This window comes from Pelobates fuscus, chromosome 1, assembly GCF_036172605.1.
Source record: "Pelobates fuscus isolate aPelFus1 chromosome 1, aPelFus1.pri, whole genome shotgun sequence".
NCBI classification, from domain to species: Eukaryota; Metazoa; Chordata; class Amphibia; order Anura; family Pelobatidae; genus Pelobates; species Pelobates fuscus.
This window is the reverse complement of record NC_086317.1, coordinates 104,008,021-104,030,099: the sequence shown is the minus strand read 5'-3', so window position 1 is coordinate 104,030,099 and position 22,079 is coordinate 104,008,021. Positions and strand designations below refer to the sequence as shown.

Genomic DNA, 22,079 nt, shown 5'->3' with positions numbered 1-22,079 from the left:
AAAGATAATTATGTTTCACTCCATATAAACTCCTAAACATTATCTGGCCAGTGGTAAAACAGTTATTGAATATTTATATTCCTCTATTATACCCTTTACCTCTTTTATAACTGTACCTTTTTTTTCTCACACTCTCTAAATATATTTTTTTATTAATATTAATTATCGTTATTAATAATTTTTATTGAAGGCACAATAATACGACGTCATCGGATTCCACTTCCTTCGCCTAACGATGATCAGTTTTACACTGTCGATGATTTTAACATCAATATGGACATTGTTTTTTATTCAAGATTTTTTAAAATTGTGAACTGTGATGAGTTTACACATAATTTTCTAAGGAAACTGGGAATCCGATTAAATCCTCCTGGGTCAATTCCACCGGACTCTTACTCCACAATACGCAGAAAGGTAATTGATTAATTCTGTAAATATTATTTATACCTACCATTTATATAGTGCTAGTATTATGGTTCTAATTAATGCTATCATGTTCCCAGTAAATTTGGAGAGAGTTTTGATTACCGAGTGGTGTACTAAAGTCTTGAGTGCTTCACTTAGAATCAGATTATTCAACAAAAATGTATCTAATCATTTAGAACACACATTGTAAAGGGAAATTTCAGTCCATTGCAGCAGAACAAGAAGGCTGTTTTCTCCTATTAATGCTACAAGAATACACATCAGAAAGCACAGATTACGATTCCCAATGACCATTTCATGTTTCATGCCAATCAAAATTGAGCACATTTTCAACAGAAACATCACAGATAAAAATAAATAATAGCAAATTTGTTTTCTATTAAATTCAAATTTATTGGGTCGATCATGTAAAATTCAGATTGATAACATTTACATATATTACCGCAGTTTCTTTTAATTTGCACTTTGATATAAACTAAATTTATGTTCATACATTGATGTCCCTATGAAGAAATAATCCTAAAAGGGAATAATATGTCAAAATTATGATCATTCTGGATAGGTTTCTTGGACAGGTATTCTGTCACTGTGCACATAGTCAGATTTGTTTGAAGATAATGTGCCACAATTCTAGTTGTTTTATACTTACTATAACCAGCAGAAATGTCTCATTTGTTTCCTGTTTATTTCTCCTGAAATATTTTACACATATGAATTTATCTTTAGAAGAATTATTGTACAATCCATTAATTTACATAGTATTTTGTAATGTTTTCTTTATATTACAGATGAAAGAAAATATGAAGCCTTTGCGTCCATATGAGCGTACAGATACACTCAAACAGTTTCTGGAACATGACAGAGAAGTGCTACGTTTCTACTGCTTCTGGGATGACACACTCTCAATGTTTGGGGATTGCCGGGACCTTATTCTACATTATTTCCTAGCAGACGACACCATTGAGATTATTGAGATAATACCACCAAATGCTGGCAGAGATACAGTTCCAGTATTTCTCCATAGAGGAAAGCTGCCCAAGGTAAAGGCAACAAGAATTAAAGGGACACTATAGTCACCTGAACAACTTTAGCTTAATGAAGCAGTTTTGGTGTATAGAACATGCCTCTGCAGGCTCACTGCTCAATCCTCTGCCATTTAGGAGTTAAATCCCTTTGTTTATGAACCCTAGTCACACCTCCCTGCATGTGACTTGCACAGCCTTCCATAAACACTTCCTGTACAGAGAGCCCTATTTAGGCTTTCTTTATTGCAAGTTCTGTTTAATTAAGATTTTCTTATCCCCTGCTAAGTCAATAGCTTGCTGGACCCTGCAAGAGCCTCCTGTATGTGATTAAAGTTCAATTTAGAGATTGAGATACAATTATTTAAGGTAAATTACATCTGTTTGAAAGTGAAACCAGTTTTTTTTTTTTTTTTTTTTTTTCATGCAGGCTCTGTCAATCATAGCCAGGGGAGGTGTGGCTAGGGCTGCATAAACAGAAACAAAGTGATTTAACTCCTAAATGACAGTGAATGAGCAGTGAAATTGCAGGGGAATGATCTATACACTAAAACTGATTTATTTAGCTAAAGTAATTTAGGTGACTATAGTGTTCCTTTAAACAACATTATGGAAAAGTATCAAGCTACAGAATCAATATTAATTTATGAAAAACATGAGAGGGAGACACAACCTGATTTACCCTCCTTGCTGACTCAATGCTAGTTTGCGTGTGTGTTTGAGTGTGTGCTGGGTTGCACATGCTGCTGTGGGGTTGTGTGTGTGTGTGTGTGTGTGTATGGGGCTGTTTATGGATGAGACCACATGTATTGCCTGTCTTTTAAAACTTTGAAAGTTCACCATAACTCAGAAAAAAAGAGTTTAAAGTTTCACATCAGTTTAAGTGAAATTAAATCCCTGATGAGATTGAGTCTTGACAAAGGACAGCACTTGGTCCAAACATTATCATTTTATGTGTACTTGACTAACAATTCATTTAGTTTTTTTTAAAGAGGTAACAGTTATAAGTCAGCTTTGAAATTACATTTTTTAAGTGAATTAAACATGTTGTTTAACTTCTTTTTTTTTACTGTTATTTTTTCCCCTTAATTTCTTATGTAGGATGCCCCCACAGAAATGTACAAACCAGGGGAGGTTACTTCACGCACTGTCTTGAATGTATTTGGACCAATGGGACATGGTGGTCGTTATATTCTGGATAATCTAAAGGTGGGAAATATAAATAAAATGTAGACTACTGCATGGCAAAAAAATGTTCAATCCCCAAATAAGTTTGTTTCAGAGAATTCAGGTTTCATCCATTTGGTGTTTAAAATGAATTTCGTCCATGTGATTGTTTTGGGAAAAAACTATTTAGATGAACCAAAATGGTGGAAAATTGGCCAGTGTAGTACTGCAAAATATATATTATTCAATGTACTGGCCAAATACAAATTAGCCAGTGTACTACAAAACATCTACATAATAGTAATATTACGGATATATTTTGCAGTACACCAAGAGGTTCATTTTTGTGCCATTTGGTTCAACGATCAAGTGAGAATAAGTAACCAATAGAAGGGAAAAAGGAGGAACAGTAAACAAATCTATATTTATATAGGTTGTGTGTGTATGTACGTATATATATATGTATATTTTATTTTTTTTAAATTTATTTTTTGTCTACTTTTTCCCCCCCCTCAATTGGTCACTTCTCACATGATCTGTGAATAAAATCAACATTTAGTTTGTTTCCCCTAACCATTAATCATCTTTTTTTTACATTAATCATCTTTTTTTTTGGGGGGGGGCACAACGGATGGAACTCGAAATCATGAAAAACAACAAAATAGTTCATTCATTGTCCATTTCAATTGTTTTGCGATTTGTCCATATAACATTTCAAAGTTAAGGTTTTTCAGATGAATTGCCCCAAATTGGATCAATCTCAATTTGTCTAAGACCAAATTCTAATAAAATGGCATATGTGAGTAAATCACTAAAACGCTTTGAGATGAAATGAACTTCTCCATCTCTTCAAATCAGTGAAGTTTAGACAGACAAGCACATATACACTATTATCCTACTCTCACACTAAGTAATACATTCATTAACTATTCATCATGTGAAACAATTTCAGCTATTTTACCCTCTTCCCTCTTTACTTATGCAACAAATGTAATAAAGGATGTTACATGTTTTAATGCAGAAACTTGGTGTGAGCCATTAATAAAAGAGAAAAGTTATATGATTACATAGGAAACAGGAAAGGCTCAAAATGACAAAGGGACCATCTGACAAAATACTGTAAACATAGCAAATTGTCATACTTCTATGTTTAAAGGGATCCTATAGTGGCAGGAAAACAAACCTGTTTTCCTGGCACTATAGGCTCTCCTCCCTCGGTGCTGAAGGGGTTAAAACCCCTTCAGCCACTTACCTTAATCCAGCGCCGGGCTCCCTCGGCGCCGGTGACCTCTCCTCCCCCGGTGACCTCTCCTCCCACGCCGACCTCAGCTCCCGAGTGGAGCCGAATGTGCATGCACGGCCAGAGGCTCGCACGCATTCAAACCCGCCCATAGGAAAGCATTACTCAGTGCTTTCCTATGGGGATCTTATTTGACGCAGGAGGTCTGTGAGGACGCCCAGCGTCAGGTAAGTGCGATTTACTCAGTGTAAATCGCAGAGGCACCTCAAGTGGCTGTCAGGGAGACAGCCACTAGAGGCTGGATTAACCCTGCAGTGTAAACATAGCAGTTTCTCTGAAACTGCTATGTTTTCAGCGGCAGGGTTAAAACTAGGGGGACCTGGCACCCAGACAACTTCATTGAGCTGAATTGGTCTGGGTGCCTAAAGTTGTCCTTTAATTACATAATTGTCAACAGATACTGACTGTTTGGAAGATCTTCATGTCCTCTGGTTTTCACAATCTCCATTAGATAGCTGTGTCTACTACAAACTAATAGTATAAAAACCTCCTATGATTTATGGGAGAACTACAGTGAGACTAAACAGATGTATACAATACTGTAATTATATCGTAAAATGGGTATCATTAATCTGACTTTTCCTCTGTACCCAACCCACATGCAATGCATAAGAAATATACACACTGCCATTACTAGCAAAGATACAGTAAGTCACTGAAGACCACTGAGAAGCAGTTTGTTTGATATTAATGACAATCAGAAAAATAATTAATTCAAACTGCAGTCACTACAATCATAGGATGCTATATGAACCTTTTTAATTTTCTTATTTTGTTTTCAATTACATCCATAACTGTGCCAAGATCCAAACTAGACAGTATTTATTTGCTTGGAGCTTGAATTTCTTTTTGTATTCTTCACAATATTTTTTACCATAATTGGAAAACCATAATTTTTGATGCAAAATTCAATAATATTGAGATTTTTTTTTTTTTTTTTAGACAGGAGCTGTGCATCAGGAGTTTTACAAGGACTGTGACCTGGCAGTAGGAGTAGCGCTTAATGCATGGGGAAGAAATATTATTCTTTGTGATTGTGATGAATTCACCAAGAATTATTACAGAACAAAATATGGAATTGGTAAAAAAAAAAACGAAATCTGTGCAAAGTTGGCATGGTTTATAACCACAGGAGAGATTTTTTTTTGTATCTGGAAATGATAATGTTAATATTGATTTTATTTTATGGTAGTTTCACAGTATAAATACAGATAGCAATAAATTATGAAATGCACAAACAAAATGTTATGCAAAATGTTATCTTAAAATGTGTTTTTGGGTGGAGATGATGTACTTTTAGGGAACATGATTAGAAGTGACGGCACCATATTGCCTTTTTCTTTTTAAAGCAAAGTTGGTGCTTTCCTGCATTATATTATATGATGCTGTACCAGGGTTAGCTCATTGGGTGGGAGCACCAGCTAATCACTCTCAGCCAATGAACTATGGCCTGCACTGCAGAGCTTAGCTCTGACAAAGCGTTTGTCAACCATCAGTAGTGGTTATGGTGCTTGGAGTGTCCATTTAAGCTTTTGATCAAAAGGATTCTATGCATTCCCTAGCTGGTTTAAAATACATGAATGTAATTTCTATGAAGCAGTTCTTGGGTGTAGAAAATTGCCTGCAGGGAAACATTAGAAAAATTGAGGAGCAATTGCTCTCTCATGCATTTTCCCTCTAGTTAATGGCAGCAAGAGACTTGAGCTTCTGACATGAAAGGTCAGTCTTAATAAGCTCCCATAGCTATTGCTTACTTCACGGTGTCTCACAGATATAGAATGCATGGGAATAAAGCCAACACATCATTTTAAGACACTACCAACCTGGCAATCATGCTAAATAGATAATTCTGCTTAAGTGCTTACTAAATTAAAAGTATTTCTAGAGCTCCCTCTCCTGTTTTAAAATGTATATGGATTTTATCCAGAATGGTTGAAGGATCTTGATGAATGGTTCTTAACCTCGGGTTCAGGAGCCAATATTGATCCCCCATGCTATTTTAGTGGGTCACCTCTAGCAGGGCTGGTGCAAGGATTTTTCCCGCCCTAGGCAAACAACATTTGCCGCCCCCCATATACCCTGCCCACCATGTGACATCACAATGCCCTACCCATATGATCTTCCATATGAGCCAATGCCAGTGCTGCACACATTCCCTTTTCTCTGAAAAGGCAGTGTGTTTACATTACAAAAACCTGCAGGGACAGGCTATAAACACCAGAACCACTACATTAAGCTTTAGTGGTTCTGGTGACTGCCGTACCAGACAACCACTAGAGGCACTTCCTGGAGTTTCACAGCTTGACTGAGGAACATGTTCGTTCCTAACACTAAACTGTTCCTTTAGTACAGCATGCAAAATATATTGCAAGATAATGCAAAAGATAATGGTGCATTATCTTTTGCATGCTACTGTAATTCTAAATTGAGGTATTGTACTTATTAAGAGGATATTTGCATGCTAAGTTGGATCTTAAAGGGACACTATAGTCACCAGAACAACTACAGCTTATTGTATTTGTTCTGGTGAGTAGAATAATTCCCTTCAAGCTTTTTGCAGTAAACACTGTCTATTCAGAGAAAATGCAGTGTTTACATTATAGCCTAGTGATAATGTGACTGGCCACTCCTCAGATGGCTGCTAGAATTGTTTCCTGGTGCAGTGCTGCACTGCCATTTAGTGTCTCCGCCCTCTGCATGCAGACACTGAACTTTCCTCATAGAGATTCATTGATTCAATTCATCTCTATGAGGAGATGCTGATTGGCCAGGGCTGTGTTTGACTTGTGCTGGCACTGCCCCTGATCTGCATCCTTGACAGTCTCAGTCAATCCTATGGGGAAGCATTGTGATTGGCTCAGGACACCACTTCTGATGATGTCAGCAGACAGAGCCAGTTCAGGGACAGAGGCAGCAGCTGCATACTTGAATACAAGTAAGATTTTACTGTATTTAGGGAGGCAAGGGGGGCCAAGTTGGTTAGATGGTGGTTTTAACACAATAGGGTCGGGAATACATTTATGTTCCTGACCCTATAGTGTTCCTTTAAATGAATATCCACTTAATTTAAATAAATATTTTTAATATTTTGAGTGCCTGTTTTATTCACTTGTAAGTATTGTTTTTTGTTTTTTTTCATAATGTGGGCACTATCACATAATGTGGAAATACTCTAAGCACCTACTCTGCAACTGAATGTTTACAAATCACTGGGCTTTAATTTAATATTAGAAATATAATAAATTATGATTGGTATGTAAAATAATGAATGCTGTTCTATTATTCTTTTTTTTTAAAGAGGACTTTGCCCCAGTTCAGTACAAAGCTGCTCCACCACAAAGAACTGAGAGAAAATTGCCACCATACAATGGTTTTGGTTCAGAGGAAGATTCTCTCTGTTCCTGCTTAGGACTTTTACCAAAACCACCTCAGCGTGATTTCAAGAAATTTATGGAAAAGGACAGGTATTTTATTGCTGTTTCTGGAACATACGCACAACTTCTTTATATATCTGTATCTATTAGTGTCTTTATTATTATTACTATATGACTACTTACGTGTTATCATATCTAGCAGTTTTACAACCCATAAACGAAACGTAGAAGTAATTGTGATATGTTTCACATATAGGAACTAGATGCAACCAAGGCATTTCTCAAAACAAGCCTACAGCCTAAAAGGATTGTAACCAAAAACATAATCAGTATATGTAGACAATATGTGAATATGCACAAGATACACCACCATTCTGATTTTGCCATATTACTTTTAACTTCATGTTTAAGTCTGTATATGAGTAGTCTGATTTGTTTATGCATAGTTAAATAAAGTACGATAAAGATGTGGCTTACTTATGTTTCTGTAATAAAAGCTAGAGGTCTGTTCACAGTCAAGACTACTGATCTACACTCACTTAGTCTAGGTAAAGAGTATAATACAGAAATGATAAACTGCTGCAACCAGTTGCCTTGGCTGTTGAGTGTATCTTTATGTTATAGTACCTTGGGATGTCACATAGAAATTCAAGATCATCTTTCTAAGGTTAATAATGTAAAGACATACTCCAAGTACAGGGCCGGACTGGGAAAAAAATTCAGCACGGGCATTTTTTAATCACAACGGCACACTGAGAGGGAGTGGGGCTAGATAGGGTGTGTTTTGTTATCACCAATGCCAAGCACGCCCCATCTCAAAGTGAGCATGTTGGTTCAATGCTCTTCTAGGGCAGACCATGCACAGAGCTCTGCTAAAGAGCTCTAGCATGAGAAAAAGGCCCAGTATTTGTTCTGCGCAGTGAAAGCTAATTTAATAACATGCTTGCGTTGTGTTTGCTTGAAACTTGTCTCTTGTGTCTCCATAAATGGGATACCAGGAGACCAAAATGTTTGGAGCCTGCTTGTAGGATTGCGTGTCTATAGAGTGAGATGATTGTGGTGTGGTATTGTGTAAATAGGTTGGTTTCTGTCGTGTTGTGTTTGTGGTCTAATGTAATGTATGTGTATCTAGGTGCTGTAGAGAGTGTGTGTATATAGGAGGCATAGTGTATATAGGAGATGTAGCGAGTGTCTACATATGGGCTGTAGTGTGTGTGTGTATAGGTGATGTAGTGTATGTAGGGGTTGTAGACAGTGTTTGTTTAGGGAATGTAGTATGTGTTTGCTTACATGGAATCTAGTGTATGCATAGGGAATCCAGAATGTGTATGTCAGGAATGTAGTGTGTGTAGAGGATCTAGTGTATATTTAAATGACCCAGATTGTGTATAGGAAATCTAGTGAGTGTGTGTGTGTAGAGGATTCAGAATGTATATGGGGAGCTAGTGTGTGTATGTGTGTAGATGATACAGAGTTGGGTAAGGGATCTAGTGTGTGTCTGGAATGTAAAGTGTTTAAGGTTGCAGTGTGTGTATGTGAGGGTGCAGTGTGTTGGGGGGGTGCTGTATGTATGTGTGAGGGGTGCGAGGGTGCTGTGTGTAAGGGATGCCGTGTGTGAGTGAGGTGCTATGTGTGAGGGAGGGTGCAGTGTGTGTGTGTGTGTGTGTGTGTACAGGGGTGCAGTAAGTGTGCACATGATGCTGTGTGTGTGAGTGAGGGGTGCAGTATGTTTGTGAGGATGCTGTATGTGTGAGTTAAGGAGTAAAGTGTGTGTGAGGATGCTGTGTGTGTGGGTGCTGTGTGTGTGTGTGTGTGAGGGTGCTGTGTGTGTGAGAGGTGCTGTGTGTGTGTTAGTGCTGTGTGTTTTAGTGAGGGTGCTGTGTATGTGTGTAGGAGAGTGTAGTGTGTGTGTGTGTGTGAGGGTGCTGTGTGTGAATATGTTTAGAGGGATTGTGTGTGGGGGGAGTCAGATGTCAATATATATGTATTATTTATTTTTTATTAAAAAAAACCTTACTGCTTACCTTTAGACTGGGAGGGGGCCTGTGCATGCATCCATCCCTGGTGGTCCTTGTGGTGAGTGAATTCTAGCCTGCAGGGCTAGAGTTCACTTCTGCGAAATCCGGTGCATTGCCATGGCAATGCTCCAGTTCTCGTGAGAGGAACCCGGTGGAACTACAAGATAGAGCTCCTCCGGTTCCTCTCCTGCCTCCTGTCTCAGCCGGCGCCCGCTTGTTAGTGCTAGTGGGCCAGTGAGGCAGATCTTTGATCTCCCCATCGGCCCATGAAGGCACACAGCAGGGCTGGTGCTCGGATAGCGCGGGCCCTGCATGGACCAGTAGGGGAGATCCTGTGACCTCCCCTGCTGGCCTCGACCCATGGCCATCGCGGACCACGGGGCATATGCCCCAGTGTGCCCGATGGCCAGTCCGGGCCTGTCCAAGTACCATAACCAGTACAATGCACTGAATTGGTTTTGTTGCCAGAACTTCCCTAGTGCTCCCCAATGCCTCCTCACATTCGGAATCAATAGCCAGAGGCTGAAATTGGTTTGACTATTTTTATTGATGGCGCACCAGGGCACTCCTGGCTTGCTGTAGTTTTTTGGTGCTCGAAGTGTTCCTTTAAAGCTACGTAATGGGCTACGTAGATGAAAGTTCTGTTAGTTAAATCCCCATTTTAAGTAAATTAATCTCTGTGTTTTATAAGCTAAAGCAAGCACAAGAGCTAATTTAAAAGCAATGGAATAAATGTGGTGCTGTTCTCTGATAGCACATTTTAACACTTAGACAAAGCTGTAAATCTGAATTGCCTCTATTTGTGGCTGTTTGGCAGCTTACACCTCACCACATAGCAGATGAATATAACCAATAAGTCATATTTATAATTATGCTTGTGGACCTGTATTTGATCCATGTATCTGAAGACTTGACCACAATGTTATGGAATACCCTCAGCAACAGTGGCATTCTCAAGGATTGTCAGTTATGTGATTCTGCATTTTGAAAAGCTTTAACATTGTTCCTGTCAGAGCAAGTGCAAATAAATATATCTATTACTCTTATTGTTTATTTTAGGGCCCATCTGGTAATTTTAAATGTGTTCACAGCTTCTTTGTAATACTATTACATTGATGAGTGAAGCTGTCTGGCTCAGGTTGCTTTGGAAAAGTCATTGTGATTGACATGTACAAGTGGCTTGGTTGTCTTAGCTTATTTTCTATTGAACATATAAACAGCTGGGGCGATTTACCAAACTGGGGTGTGATTGTCCCAGTCACAATAATGTACAAATCTTTTAAAAATATAATCCATTAGAATTGTAAATTGTACTTTAATCACACACAGGAGGCTCCTGCAATGTATAGCAGGCTATTAACTGAGCAGGAGATTAGAAATTCTAACTCAAACAGACTATGCAGTAAAGGAAGTGTAAACATTAGATCTTAATTTATAGGAAGTGTTTAGGAATAGGGCCATCTTTCCGCATTGACACACTGGGCCCTCACACACAAACACACTGCACACCTTCCACACATACTTTACCCTACACACACATTGCACCATTCACTCACATACACTGCACCCCTTTACACATGGTCACCCCTCACACACACTGCACCACTAATCATACACTGCACCCTTCACACACTACACCCCTCACACTTCTTCAACCTTATGCATAGGTTATGTTTGGGCGAAATACGTAAAATAATACAAATAGCATTAAAGCTCTTATTCTCAAAATAAATTCAGATACATAGCAAAGCTTTGGCTTCATGCACCCTACTGGCAGACAGACATATCATAGCACTTCATTGGAAAAGCACAAAAATCCTGATGTCAGAGCTATGTAACAAAGTGAACCTTAATGATGGGTACAAATCATTGACTAAGAAACAAAGGGAAAGAACAGACACAGTTTAGGTGCCTTGAATACATTCACAGATGGGAAGGGGTGGAGTGTGTGCTACACTACCAATGTCCCTCACTGACTCTCAATGAATAAAGGTAAATAAATAAATAAATAAAATACAGACAAATGCAAACTAATGTTATGTAGCTATTAGAAAGCGCTTCTTACGTTGGGAATGAGACATTTACATCATCATGCAATTAAATGTGCAGGACATGCCCTGTTGTGTGTAACTACAAATGATAGAAAACATAGAAAATAAACCATAGAATGTGACGGCAGATAAGAACCATTCGGTCCATCTAGTCTGCCCACTTTTCTAAATACTTTCATTAGTCCCTGGCCTTATCTTATAGTTAGGATAGCCTTATGCCTATCCAACGCATACTTAAAGTTCTTTACTGTGTTAACCTCTACCACTTCAGATGGAAGCCTATTCCATGCATCCACTACCCTCTCAGTAAAGTAATACTTCCGGATATTATTTTTAAACCTTTGTCCCTCTAATTTAAGACTATGTTCTCTTGTTGTGGTAGTTTTTCTTCTTTTAAATATAGTCTCCTCTTTTACTGTGTTGATTCCCTTTATGTATTTAAATGTTTCTGTCATATCCCTCCTGTCTCGTCTTTCCTCCAACCTCTATGATATAGAGGTTATGCTCTGTGTTCCTGCTGACATGGAATGTGATACTTGATATGTGAACCATTTTGATATTTTTGGGGAATGTCTCCTCCACACCCCCTTTTATTTGCTATATTCCATATGTATAACTTTTCAATAAAGTGCACTGCTATTATAAATAAAAAAAAAATCAAGAATAATTGCCACTAACCATATTTATAGCCTTCTTGCCTTTGTATGTCAACCCATGGAAGGAAGTGAAAATATAAAGATAGATTTATCAATATGTATTGTGCCAAAATGTTCATGGGGAAGAGCAACCAATGTTGGTTACAAGTGTTTCCATGGTAACTGCCCCACTTTTAGTGCTTCAGACAACTTGTTAGAGCACAGCACTTTGATAAATTTTCCCTTTTCCCCCATTGTCCACCTTCTCTATTGCAGTCATTGAAATGAATATATGTACCCTTTGCGAATACTCAGTGTAAATGTAAATTTACTGTAGACTCTCCACACTATCAGTGAGCTCATTGCACCCCCTCTCCTCCACCGTTAACACTTGGGAAGGGGCAATCATTCTTTTCACTAAGTGCCTATCAGAGATGTACCTTCAGGTAGCTACTTTCTGGTAAATTAACTATTTTTATATAGCTAAAACTTTCTGTTCAATTTCCTTACATTTAATCATATTTAATGATTTCCGTTAGATAATGATGCAAATTATTCATAATGTTAAATGCCATAACCAAAGGATCTTAAGCACTGTATGAAAATAAAGTTTTTGTGTATTCTTGTGTTGCATTTGTTTTAGGAATGGCCTTGAAAGTAATGTGCTCAGATTCGTAGCAAAACTTGCCACAGATAATCCTATTGATAAGGAGCGAAAATTCATTATCTCCTACTTCTTGTGTGATGACTCCGTATCGGTTTTTGAGCCACCTCAAAGGAACTCAGGTAATCCAAATATCTATTTAATTACAAATATATGACAGAGTCTCTCAATTGATTATATATTGCCAGATTCTTTCAATGAAATTTACAAATCATAACTAGTAAAACAAAAGCACTAAATAATAGTATTTGTTCAATCATCCTTCACTGACTGAGTCTATTTCAACTAGCCATGTGTTTGTGACTGAGGTCTTTTTTACACTTTACGTTTCTGCTTTCCTATTAAAGGGCACCCATATATCTTAGATATAATAATTTTTTTTTAAAGTACCAATTCGGCATTCTTTCATAGCACAACATTACATAACAATTTAAAAAAGAAAGAAAAAAACTACTTATTTTTAATGTTTTGCTTTGAGTTTCTAACAACTTGTGTATTTAAGAAAAATGTATAGATTAAATAGGTTTAGTTACTCCTCCTGATTCTTCAAATGACACGTATGTCTAGGATTTCAATATAATTTTGAAAGTTATAGGAACTTGTCAATTAAAGTATCCAAACCAGCTGAACAAAAATATATTTGTAAAAAGTAAGCCTCCAAAAGTATTTAACTAAGAGCATTTTACTATTTTTTTTCATTTAATCGTTTTATCACCAACCTCTCCAAAATCGGCAGGTTATGTTTTAATTTTTATTTTTTTTCACACACATTCCACCCTTATGGAAAATCTCACAGATCTTGTCCAACAATGCTGTAAACTCAGATTTGTATTTCCCTATTCCTCCCTTGTACAGCACTGCTTCACATGTAGACTATTGTGAGATTTTTGAAAAATTATAGAATCATATTGCAGACATGCCAATTTAAATTTTCTAATTTCTATTTTTGATTTTCTAATTTTGAATGATTGATTTACTGGGCTCATGTCCAGTTTGGGTCAAAATAGAAACCCCCAACTGCACTTTCACCCAATCATGACAAATTACGGCCAGACCACTGTGGTGTATCACCAAATTAATATAAATATTACACAAGGTTCGTCTACATTAAAAGGTATTTATTTAGAAGGCAACAACACAATACTATAAATATATCACAAACACACAGCCCAGACCCACGGAGCAACAACCCTTTTAAATCTATCTATCTATATAGTAATCCCCTTCCCCACACGTTTGATCTCACCCACGGTTAGGCCTTCACATCTAGTAATGGCTCACTGCTGCAAGTCCAACATCACATCCACCAAGGAAGAAAAGGAAGCAAATAGACTGATTTCCTGCCTGGCCTTATGTTATATGCCCTTAGTTGAGATGATGTGTTTTACATCACATCCTGTTCATGCCTCACTTCCTTTAGCAATTGTGGGAGGGAAGGAAAGATTCTTAGCCCTCCCACCTAGTCTTTGTTTAAGGAAGTCCTGAAAGGAAGATAAATGATCATGCAAGGAAGACAAGTTACCACAACCACGTTTGCCCAGGGAACACAGGTCAGTGTCAAATGGTTCAAAAATGGTTTAACTCTTATATGGTCAAAGATGCCATGCGATTCCTAGTACCACAAAAATACCGACACGCCAAGGTTTTAGTAAATCAATCTTCTTTATTCTAATAAATCCAGTAGTCAACATTTCAGCTCTAAACTGAGCTTTCATTAGGACATATCAAGACATACACTACATACAGTACAGTGCATTACTGTAATGTTACCTTGATATGTCCTGATAAAAGCTCAGTTTAGGGGCTGAAACGTCGACTACTGCATTTATTAGAATAAAGAAGATTCCTTTACTAAAACCTTGGAGTGCCGGTATTTTTGTACAGCTATATCTGACCAGAGCACCAGGTGCCATATATTTTTAAGTAGGGGTGCAAGAGCTTTGGAATTATATATATATATATATATATATATATATATATTTTTTTTTTTTTTTTTTTTAAATAACATTATTTTTATACCTTTGATAAAAAGTGACTTCAAAATTCTAATTCTGACACATAACTATTTGTTTTTATTAGGAATAGATGGTGGTAAATTTTTGGAAAGATGCCGTGTTAAGAAACCTGGACAAGAACTTTTCAAGAGCGAGCTGTCAGACTACTTTAAAGCTGAAGACCTTTTTGTTGGAGCCAGAGTTAAGTTCAATGACCACAACTTTATTCTTGTCGACGCCGATGAATATGTTTTCAATTATATGGAGAAGAATGCAAATGAGGTAAGCAGTATATTTCTAAAATTCTCAGCTATATCCTCTACAATATAAACTGGGTTAGACTATAAGTAGCTTTAAATCTGTTTTTGAACTACAGCTTCCATAAACCTCTGCCAGCATACATCCAGCTAAAGGCACCATGTGGATAATAGCTGCCCATCAGCAGTATTAGAACTACTCTACTTGTTGATTAGTTCCACTCTCATACCTCCCAACATCGTGACGCGTGAGCGTGACTGAGAGGTGGCTTCACCATTGATGCGTCTCACACCACCGGCAATGCCCATTATGGCCCATAATGAAGGGGCCTGTCTAGTTGCCCTCCAACCTGCAGGACCTTGCTTAGAGCACTGCTCGTGAACAGCACACTCGGGCTGTGCTGCCCGAGGACAGTTCCCTGGTGACCCCACTTGTGGGACACCAGGGAATTAAATCTGGACAGTGCAACAGGACCCCTAAATGAGGACTGTCCTAACAACATCAGTACTGTAAGAGGCCTGCACTCTTCCTTGATTTTAAACAGCTCTCATTATTGCGTCTTACTTATAAGTGCCAGTATATGCCACAGTCTTGTACAGTATATATTACTACCATTTAAGGTTTTCATGATCTCTAGAAAAACAATAGACCTTCTGACTGTCCTAATTTCTGGTTCCAGTCCAGCACAGAGCAGGGATACGAATTTGGCATTAACAAGCATACCTGTGTGGAATACATTCCTCTACTTTTCTAAGGAAAGTATTTAGTGTTTTGAAAAAATGAATAGCCTCTACATGTTGTACTGGTGAATACCATGAGATTTGCACTCGCCTTCTGGGGTCCTTTTGGTAGAACTTTCCTTCAGAAGTTTATTTGCTGTTGGTAGAACCTGTAAGATGTATGCTGCACAACCTAAAGAAATACGTGCAAGATAATGCATCTTGGATGTAAAAACCTAAGGGCAGAGTATAGAATATTTGATAGAGTCCTAACCTCAACATCTGAGGAAAGGGATTTAGGGGTAATTATTTCAGATTACTTAAAGGTAGGCAGACAATGTAATAGAGCAGCAGGAAATGCTAGCAGAATGCTTGGTTGTATAGGGCGAGGTATTAGCAGCAGTAGAAAGAGGGATGTGCTCATGCCATTGTACAGAACACTGGTGAGATTTCATTTGGAGTATTGTACACAGTACTGGAGACTGTATATCCAGAAGGATATTGATACTTTGGAGAGAGTTCAGAGAAGGGCTACTAAACTGGTTTATGGATTACTGAATAAAAATTACATGGAAAGACCACTTCAATTTAATGAAGTGGTCTGGGTGCCAGGTCCATCTAGGATTAACCCTGCCTGCTGTAAACATAGCAGTTTCACAGAAACTGCTATGTTTACAAATGGGTTAATCCAGCCTCTAGTGGCTGTCTCATTGACAGCCACTAGAGGCGCTTCCACTGGCCGAAGAAGGAGGAGATTCCCCAGCACCGATGGAGCACGGCGCTGGAAAAAGGTAGGAATTTAACCCCTTCCTCACCCTAGAGCCCGGCGGGAGGGGGACCCAGAGGGTGAGGGGGCCCCAAGGACCCTATAGAGCCAGGAAAACAAGTGTGTTTTCCTGGCACTATAGTGGTCCTTTAAAGGATCTTAATGTATAGCTTGGAGGAAAGACGAGCCAGGGGGGGATATGATAGAAACATTTAAATCATTTAAATACATAAAGGGAATCAACACTGTAAAGAGGAGACCATATTTAAAAGAAGAAAAACTACCACAACAAGAGGACATAGTCTTAAATTAGAAGGGCAAAGGTTTAATAATAATATCAGGAAGAATTACTTTACTGAGAGGGTAGTGGATGCTTGGAATAGCCTTCCAGCTAATGTGGTAGAGGTTAACACAGTGAAGGATATTAAGCATGCGCGGGATAGGCATAAGTCTATCCTAGTGATAAGTTAAAGCCAGGGACTAATGAGAGTCTTTAGAAAATTGAAAAAACAATAGTATACCAACTAACCACAAATAGTTAATCTACCCCAGGGGGGTGAGAGGCCTGATTTTCACTTTCGTTTGTGAGTTTATTACTTGCATCACATTTTCATTACTATATTTGTACTGTGTTACACTATGATATATATTCTTTATCATTCCAGATTTCACTATATTCTTTTATAGAATATTCTTATTTTGGATATATTTTTCAGGTTGTATTTTTAATTGTATGCTTATTTTGATTGTGGTTTCCACTTTGTTGTTTCTTTAGAAAATTGGCCAGACTAGGTAGGCTGAATGATTCTTATCTGCCGTCAATTCCTATGTCACATCCTATGTAATATATGTTAAAGTGGCTTTGTTACATTTGAGTGTCTTTTTGCCATATTTTGGCCTGAATGTGACATCACTGCATTGGTGTGCAACCAAGTAATGAAACTGAATTCGTCAAGTTGTGAAGCTGTAGTAGTGCCTACCTGAAACTCTCCTTTCTGGATGCTGCCATCTTCTATTTTCAGCTTCTAGTGCTTTATGAGCCAGGAACTCCTGTCACTGCCTTATTCTTGTGTATGGAAGAGAACAGCATGAAAATCCCATGAAATATCACCCAAGACCATCAAAACTAGATCTGTTTGTAGTTGGTGTTGCTTTGAGGAGTCTTTGGGTGGGTCCCTCTAGTTTTTAGCTCAACACAATGAATGCTTTAAGTGGTTTCCCCAAATTCAACTAAAAATGCAACTTATAATAATGACTTCTCCAGCTGCAAAATTATTCAACCCTTTCATGACAAGCGTCTTTAGTACTTAGTAGAGCACCCTTTTGCTGTTATGATCTCCTGCAAACAAGATACATAGATATACACTAGCTTCTGGCAGAATTCCTGAGGAATCTTAGCCCATTGCTCATGAGCAATGGCCTCCAGTTCAGTAATATTCTTGGGTTTACTGCAACTGCCTTCTTCAAATCCCACTAGAGATTTTCTATGGGGTTCAAGTCAGGTGACCGTGATGGTCACTGTGGAATTTTCCAGTATTTTGAGGAATTTGAGGTATCCTTGGGAGCATTATCTCGTTGGAAGTTCTAATGGTGCCCAAGCTTCAGCTTCCTTACAGATGGCATCACATTTTTTCCTAGAATTTCCTGATACTTCAATGAATCCATTTTGCCTTCCACATGCTGCAGGTTTCCAGTGCCAGAGGATGCAAAGCCACCCGAGAGCATCACCAAGCCACCACAATGCTTAACTTTAGGTAGAGTGTTCTTTTCAGCGTATGCTTAATTCTTCTTCCTCCAGACATATCACTGATCCATTAGGCCAAAAAGTTCCAGTTTTGTTTCCTCGCTCCACAGAACAGAATCCCAAAACTTCTGTAGCATACTTAGATGATTTGAGCATATTGGAGACATTTTTTATTGTGCTTTTAAATCAGTAGTGGTGAATGTCTTGGAGTTCTAGCATGGAAACCTTCTGCTCTTAGTATACACCTTACTGTGCTCACTGAAACCTCAGTGCCTGTTGCCACCAAGTCGTTCTGCAGGTCTATTGCAGTCACTTGATGGACTTTCAGAACCTTCTCAGAAATCTACCATCTTCTGGTTGCAGCCATTGATAGCTTCCTTTTTCTGCCCCGTACAGGTAGTGTAATCACTGTTCCTTCAACTTTTAACTTGCGAATTATGCTTCCAACTGTGTCTCTAGGAACATTCAATGCCTTTGCTATCTTTTTGTGTCCTGTTCCTTGTTTGTAAAGGGCAATGATCTCTTCTCTTGACTTTGTGGACCATTCTTTTGACTAAGCCATATTTCTAAAATGCAGTCAAACATGACACTTAACCAACCCCTAGCCAGTGTAGATATTTCAAGTGTTCCAGCTCAAGCACACCTGGTGCAACTAATGAAGCCCTTGATTGGTTGCATTAGGTGTGCTTGAGACAACACTTGTTTTGCACATTTGTGCTGTTGTGAGGTATTCTGAATTCTGAGACTAGAGAAGTCATATACATTGCATTTTACGTTGGATTTGGGGAAACCACCTGACGCATTTGTTGTGTTAAGTTATTTCATTTGCTTTTGTTTGATTTGTTCATTGCAAACAGCTGAAAGTCTGTCAATTTTGACAAGAAACCTGATTTTCAATGGGGTTTGAATAGTTTTGAGCTCAGATTTCAGAAGCATCAATCTGTACATGTGTATGTCCTAGTAGTTTGTATTCTCTTCTGAAAGGTTTAAAATATACTCAAGCAAAATGCTAGATGTTGAGTAGTGGCTTCTTGTATTGAGCTTTGGGGGGGGGGGGGGGAGCAAAAAATACATAATGCATTATATATTCTGTGAGATGACATTTATACATTTCAATTGATTTTTATAAAAGCTCCCTGCTATCTGAGTCTTTTTTTCCTGGCTTCTGTATTGCTTTTCTGTTTTTTTTTGTACCCTGTGGTTTTGTTTATCTAAAATTATTGTTTTTCATAAATGTTGCTAAATTTTGAGATCCATCTTTCTTTCATTCCCTTCACGATCTAAGGGTTTTAGGAGAAAGGATATGCCACTAGGGGAAGAGGTCTTTTCCATGGGGCCTTTAACAGCTTTGCAAATAAAATTCCAGTGAGGGAAATTGTGTTTTCCTGTTTTTTCTCATAATTTTTTTACTTTCTTCATATTTATAAATAGGTACAATAAATAATATTTTATCATCTTATGGTTGGACAGTGAATACATTTTCTCAAAACCATCTTAATAATTTTTTTATTTTTCTTCTTGATCATATGTAAGCCCTTGTCATTAAGATTAATACGTATCTCATATTTACTTGTATAGTGTTACCGAGTTCCACAGCTAACCTTACCAACATATCATATGTGTGCCATGTTACTTTAATGCATAAGACGTCTACATAACAATCTCCGGTAGTATTTTATGTTATAGTGATGGTATGAAATACAAGTGGATAATCGGAAACTGAAGTTCGATTACATTTAAACAATCTGATGTATTTTGTTGTTGTTTATTTTTCAATATAATACAAAATATACAATTACATAGCATATTATAAATATCTTGCCATGGAGAAATACATCTTTTATTTAATACTAGACTTCAAATTTTAACTTTCAAACTTTAAAAAAAAAACTAATTTTCACCATTCCTTATTACATAAAGGACAATGATGCCCCTAACATTAAAAAACATTCATTCTACCATGCATTCCATGACTCTAAGGGGAAATTATTCTTTGGTGTAATTATACTTTCTCTTTTAAGTTCATAATATATATATATAGGATTTGTTTTTTCTGTCCCACTTTGACTATCTCTTTCTAGATTTTTCTCGATTTAAACTATTATTCTGATAATAACCTTTTTCCATAAGGTATTGGTATTCTAGTTGGGCATATAGATCTTTAAATTCCACTTCTTCCTTCAATTTCCATTTTCTTGCTGCTAATAGTGTAAATGCCGCCAAGAGATGAACCACAATGTATCTTGTTTCTATCGGGAGGGTATAAATATCAATATGGAATAGGGCACGTGCTGGATCTAAATCCCATTTTTTGTTTCTTAAAACGGAAATTATATTAAAAACTTTAATCCATTGAAATTAAATCTTGCTACATTCCCACCAAATATAGACTAATGGCCCCTTTTCTTCCATACATCTCCAGCATATCCCATTTTCATTGGGAAAAATCGTACTTAGTCTTTCTGGAGTTAAGTACCACCTAAAATTTATTTTAAAATAAGTTTCTAACAAATTCATATTGTGAATAGCTGTTTTCATAAAATTGATTGATCTAATCCATACAGGGCCGGTGCAAAGATTTTTGGCTACACAGGCGGAGATGAATTTTGCCGCCCCCCCCCCACCACACACAAATAAGATGTATCTTTAGCGGTGTCCCGTATCCAGCCTTTTGAAATCCCCATTTAGTGTATTGTATATATTAGTGTGTCTTACACCCCCTTGTATGTCTCTTACAACCCCCATGTGTATCTCCTCCCCCCCCCCCAGCCCCTCTGTGTGTCTTTCTTTCCAACAGCCCTTTTATGTGGGTCTCTCCCCTCAGTCTGTTTTTTGTGTGTCCCTCTTCCCCTCAGGGCCCTTTGTGTAACTTTTCTCTCCCAAGCCATATAGACATAGATATATAGCTACACACACATACAGGCACATAGTCACAGAAATATGCAGGCACACAATCAAACAAACACAGTCATACAATCAACACATACAGGTACACAGACATACAGTCATACAGACACACACATATAGATGAATAAAGACACAGTTATACAAACACAGACTTACAGAGACATGAAGATGCAGGCATACAGAGACATACAGAACAAAGCATACAGATACATACAGGCATGCAGAGACATACTTACACAGGCATGCAGGGACATATATACACAGAACAAGGCATACAGAGACATATGGATACGGTCATACAGAGACATACAGACACAGGCAGAAACACACAGACACAGTCATATAGAGACATACAGACACAGACATACATACACTTTCATACACAGACAGACATACTCATACAGAGACATGCAGACACAGGTATACAAAGCAGGGGCAGATCCAGAACCTAATCGTGGGTGGGGGGGTTGGTGGTGAGTTTTAGTGGGGTAATGGGGGCTCTAAATGAGGAGTTAGGGGCTGTGGTAGGGGGACAGGGGCTGTAGTTGAGAGTTAGGGGCTGTAATTAGGGGCTTAGTAAATGTAGTGGGGAATTGGGGCTGTAGTAGGGGGTTAGGGACTGAAGTAGGTTGATGGCTGCAAGTGGGAACAGGGGCTGTAGTGTGGGGGATATGGGCAGCAATTGGGGGAGAGGGGCTGTAGTGGGGGTAAGGACTGTAGTAAGGGAATAGGGGCTGTACAAGGGAGTGGAAGGGATGTGAAGTAAGGGAGTTAGGGGCTGTAGAAGGGAGTATAGGGGCTGTGGTGGGAGCAAATGCGAAATGTGGTTGGAACGGGCAGTATGGTGTGGGCACAGGCTGTAACGAGGGACACTGAGTCAATAAAGTGGTGTCACAGGAACAGTATGGTGGGGGTAAATGGGAAGTAGAGGGGGGGACGGGGGGAACAGGGGCTGTATAGAGGGTAGGGGAAGTAGAGGGGGGAGACAGGGGCAGTAGAGGCGTGTGAAAGGGGGGCAGAGGCAGGAGGCAGGG

The 22,079-nt window shown here is 38.3% G+C and overlaps 1 protein-coding gene across 1 annotated transcript in view; it reads left to right on the top strand.

Moving 5' to 3' along the window:
* EFHC2 (EF-hand domain containing 2) overlaps positions 1-22,079 on the top strand; it is a 111,918-nt gene that overhangs the window by 7,457 nt on the left and 82,382 nt on the right. Inside the window, exons 4-10 of the mRNA XM_063444268.1 lie at positions 191-414; positions 1,215-1,466; positions 2,550-2,657; positions 4,858-4,996; positions 7,214-7,379; positions 12,637-12,779; positions 14,737-14,933. Of these exons, the coding sequence (XP_063300338.1) occupies positions 191-414; positions 1,215-1,466; positions 2,550-2,657; positions 4,858-4,996; positions 7,214-7,379; positions 12,637-12,779; positions 14,737-14,933 (1,229 nt within the window). The remainder of the gene's footprint in view (positions 1-190; positions 415-1,214; positions 1,467-2,549; positions 2,658-4,857; positions 4,997-7,213; positions 7,380-12,636; positions 12,780-14,736; positions 14,934-22,079) is intronic.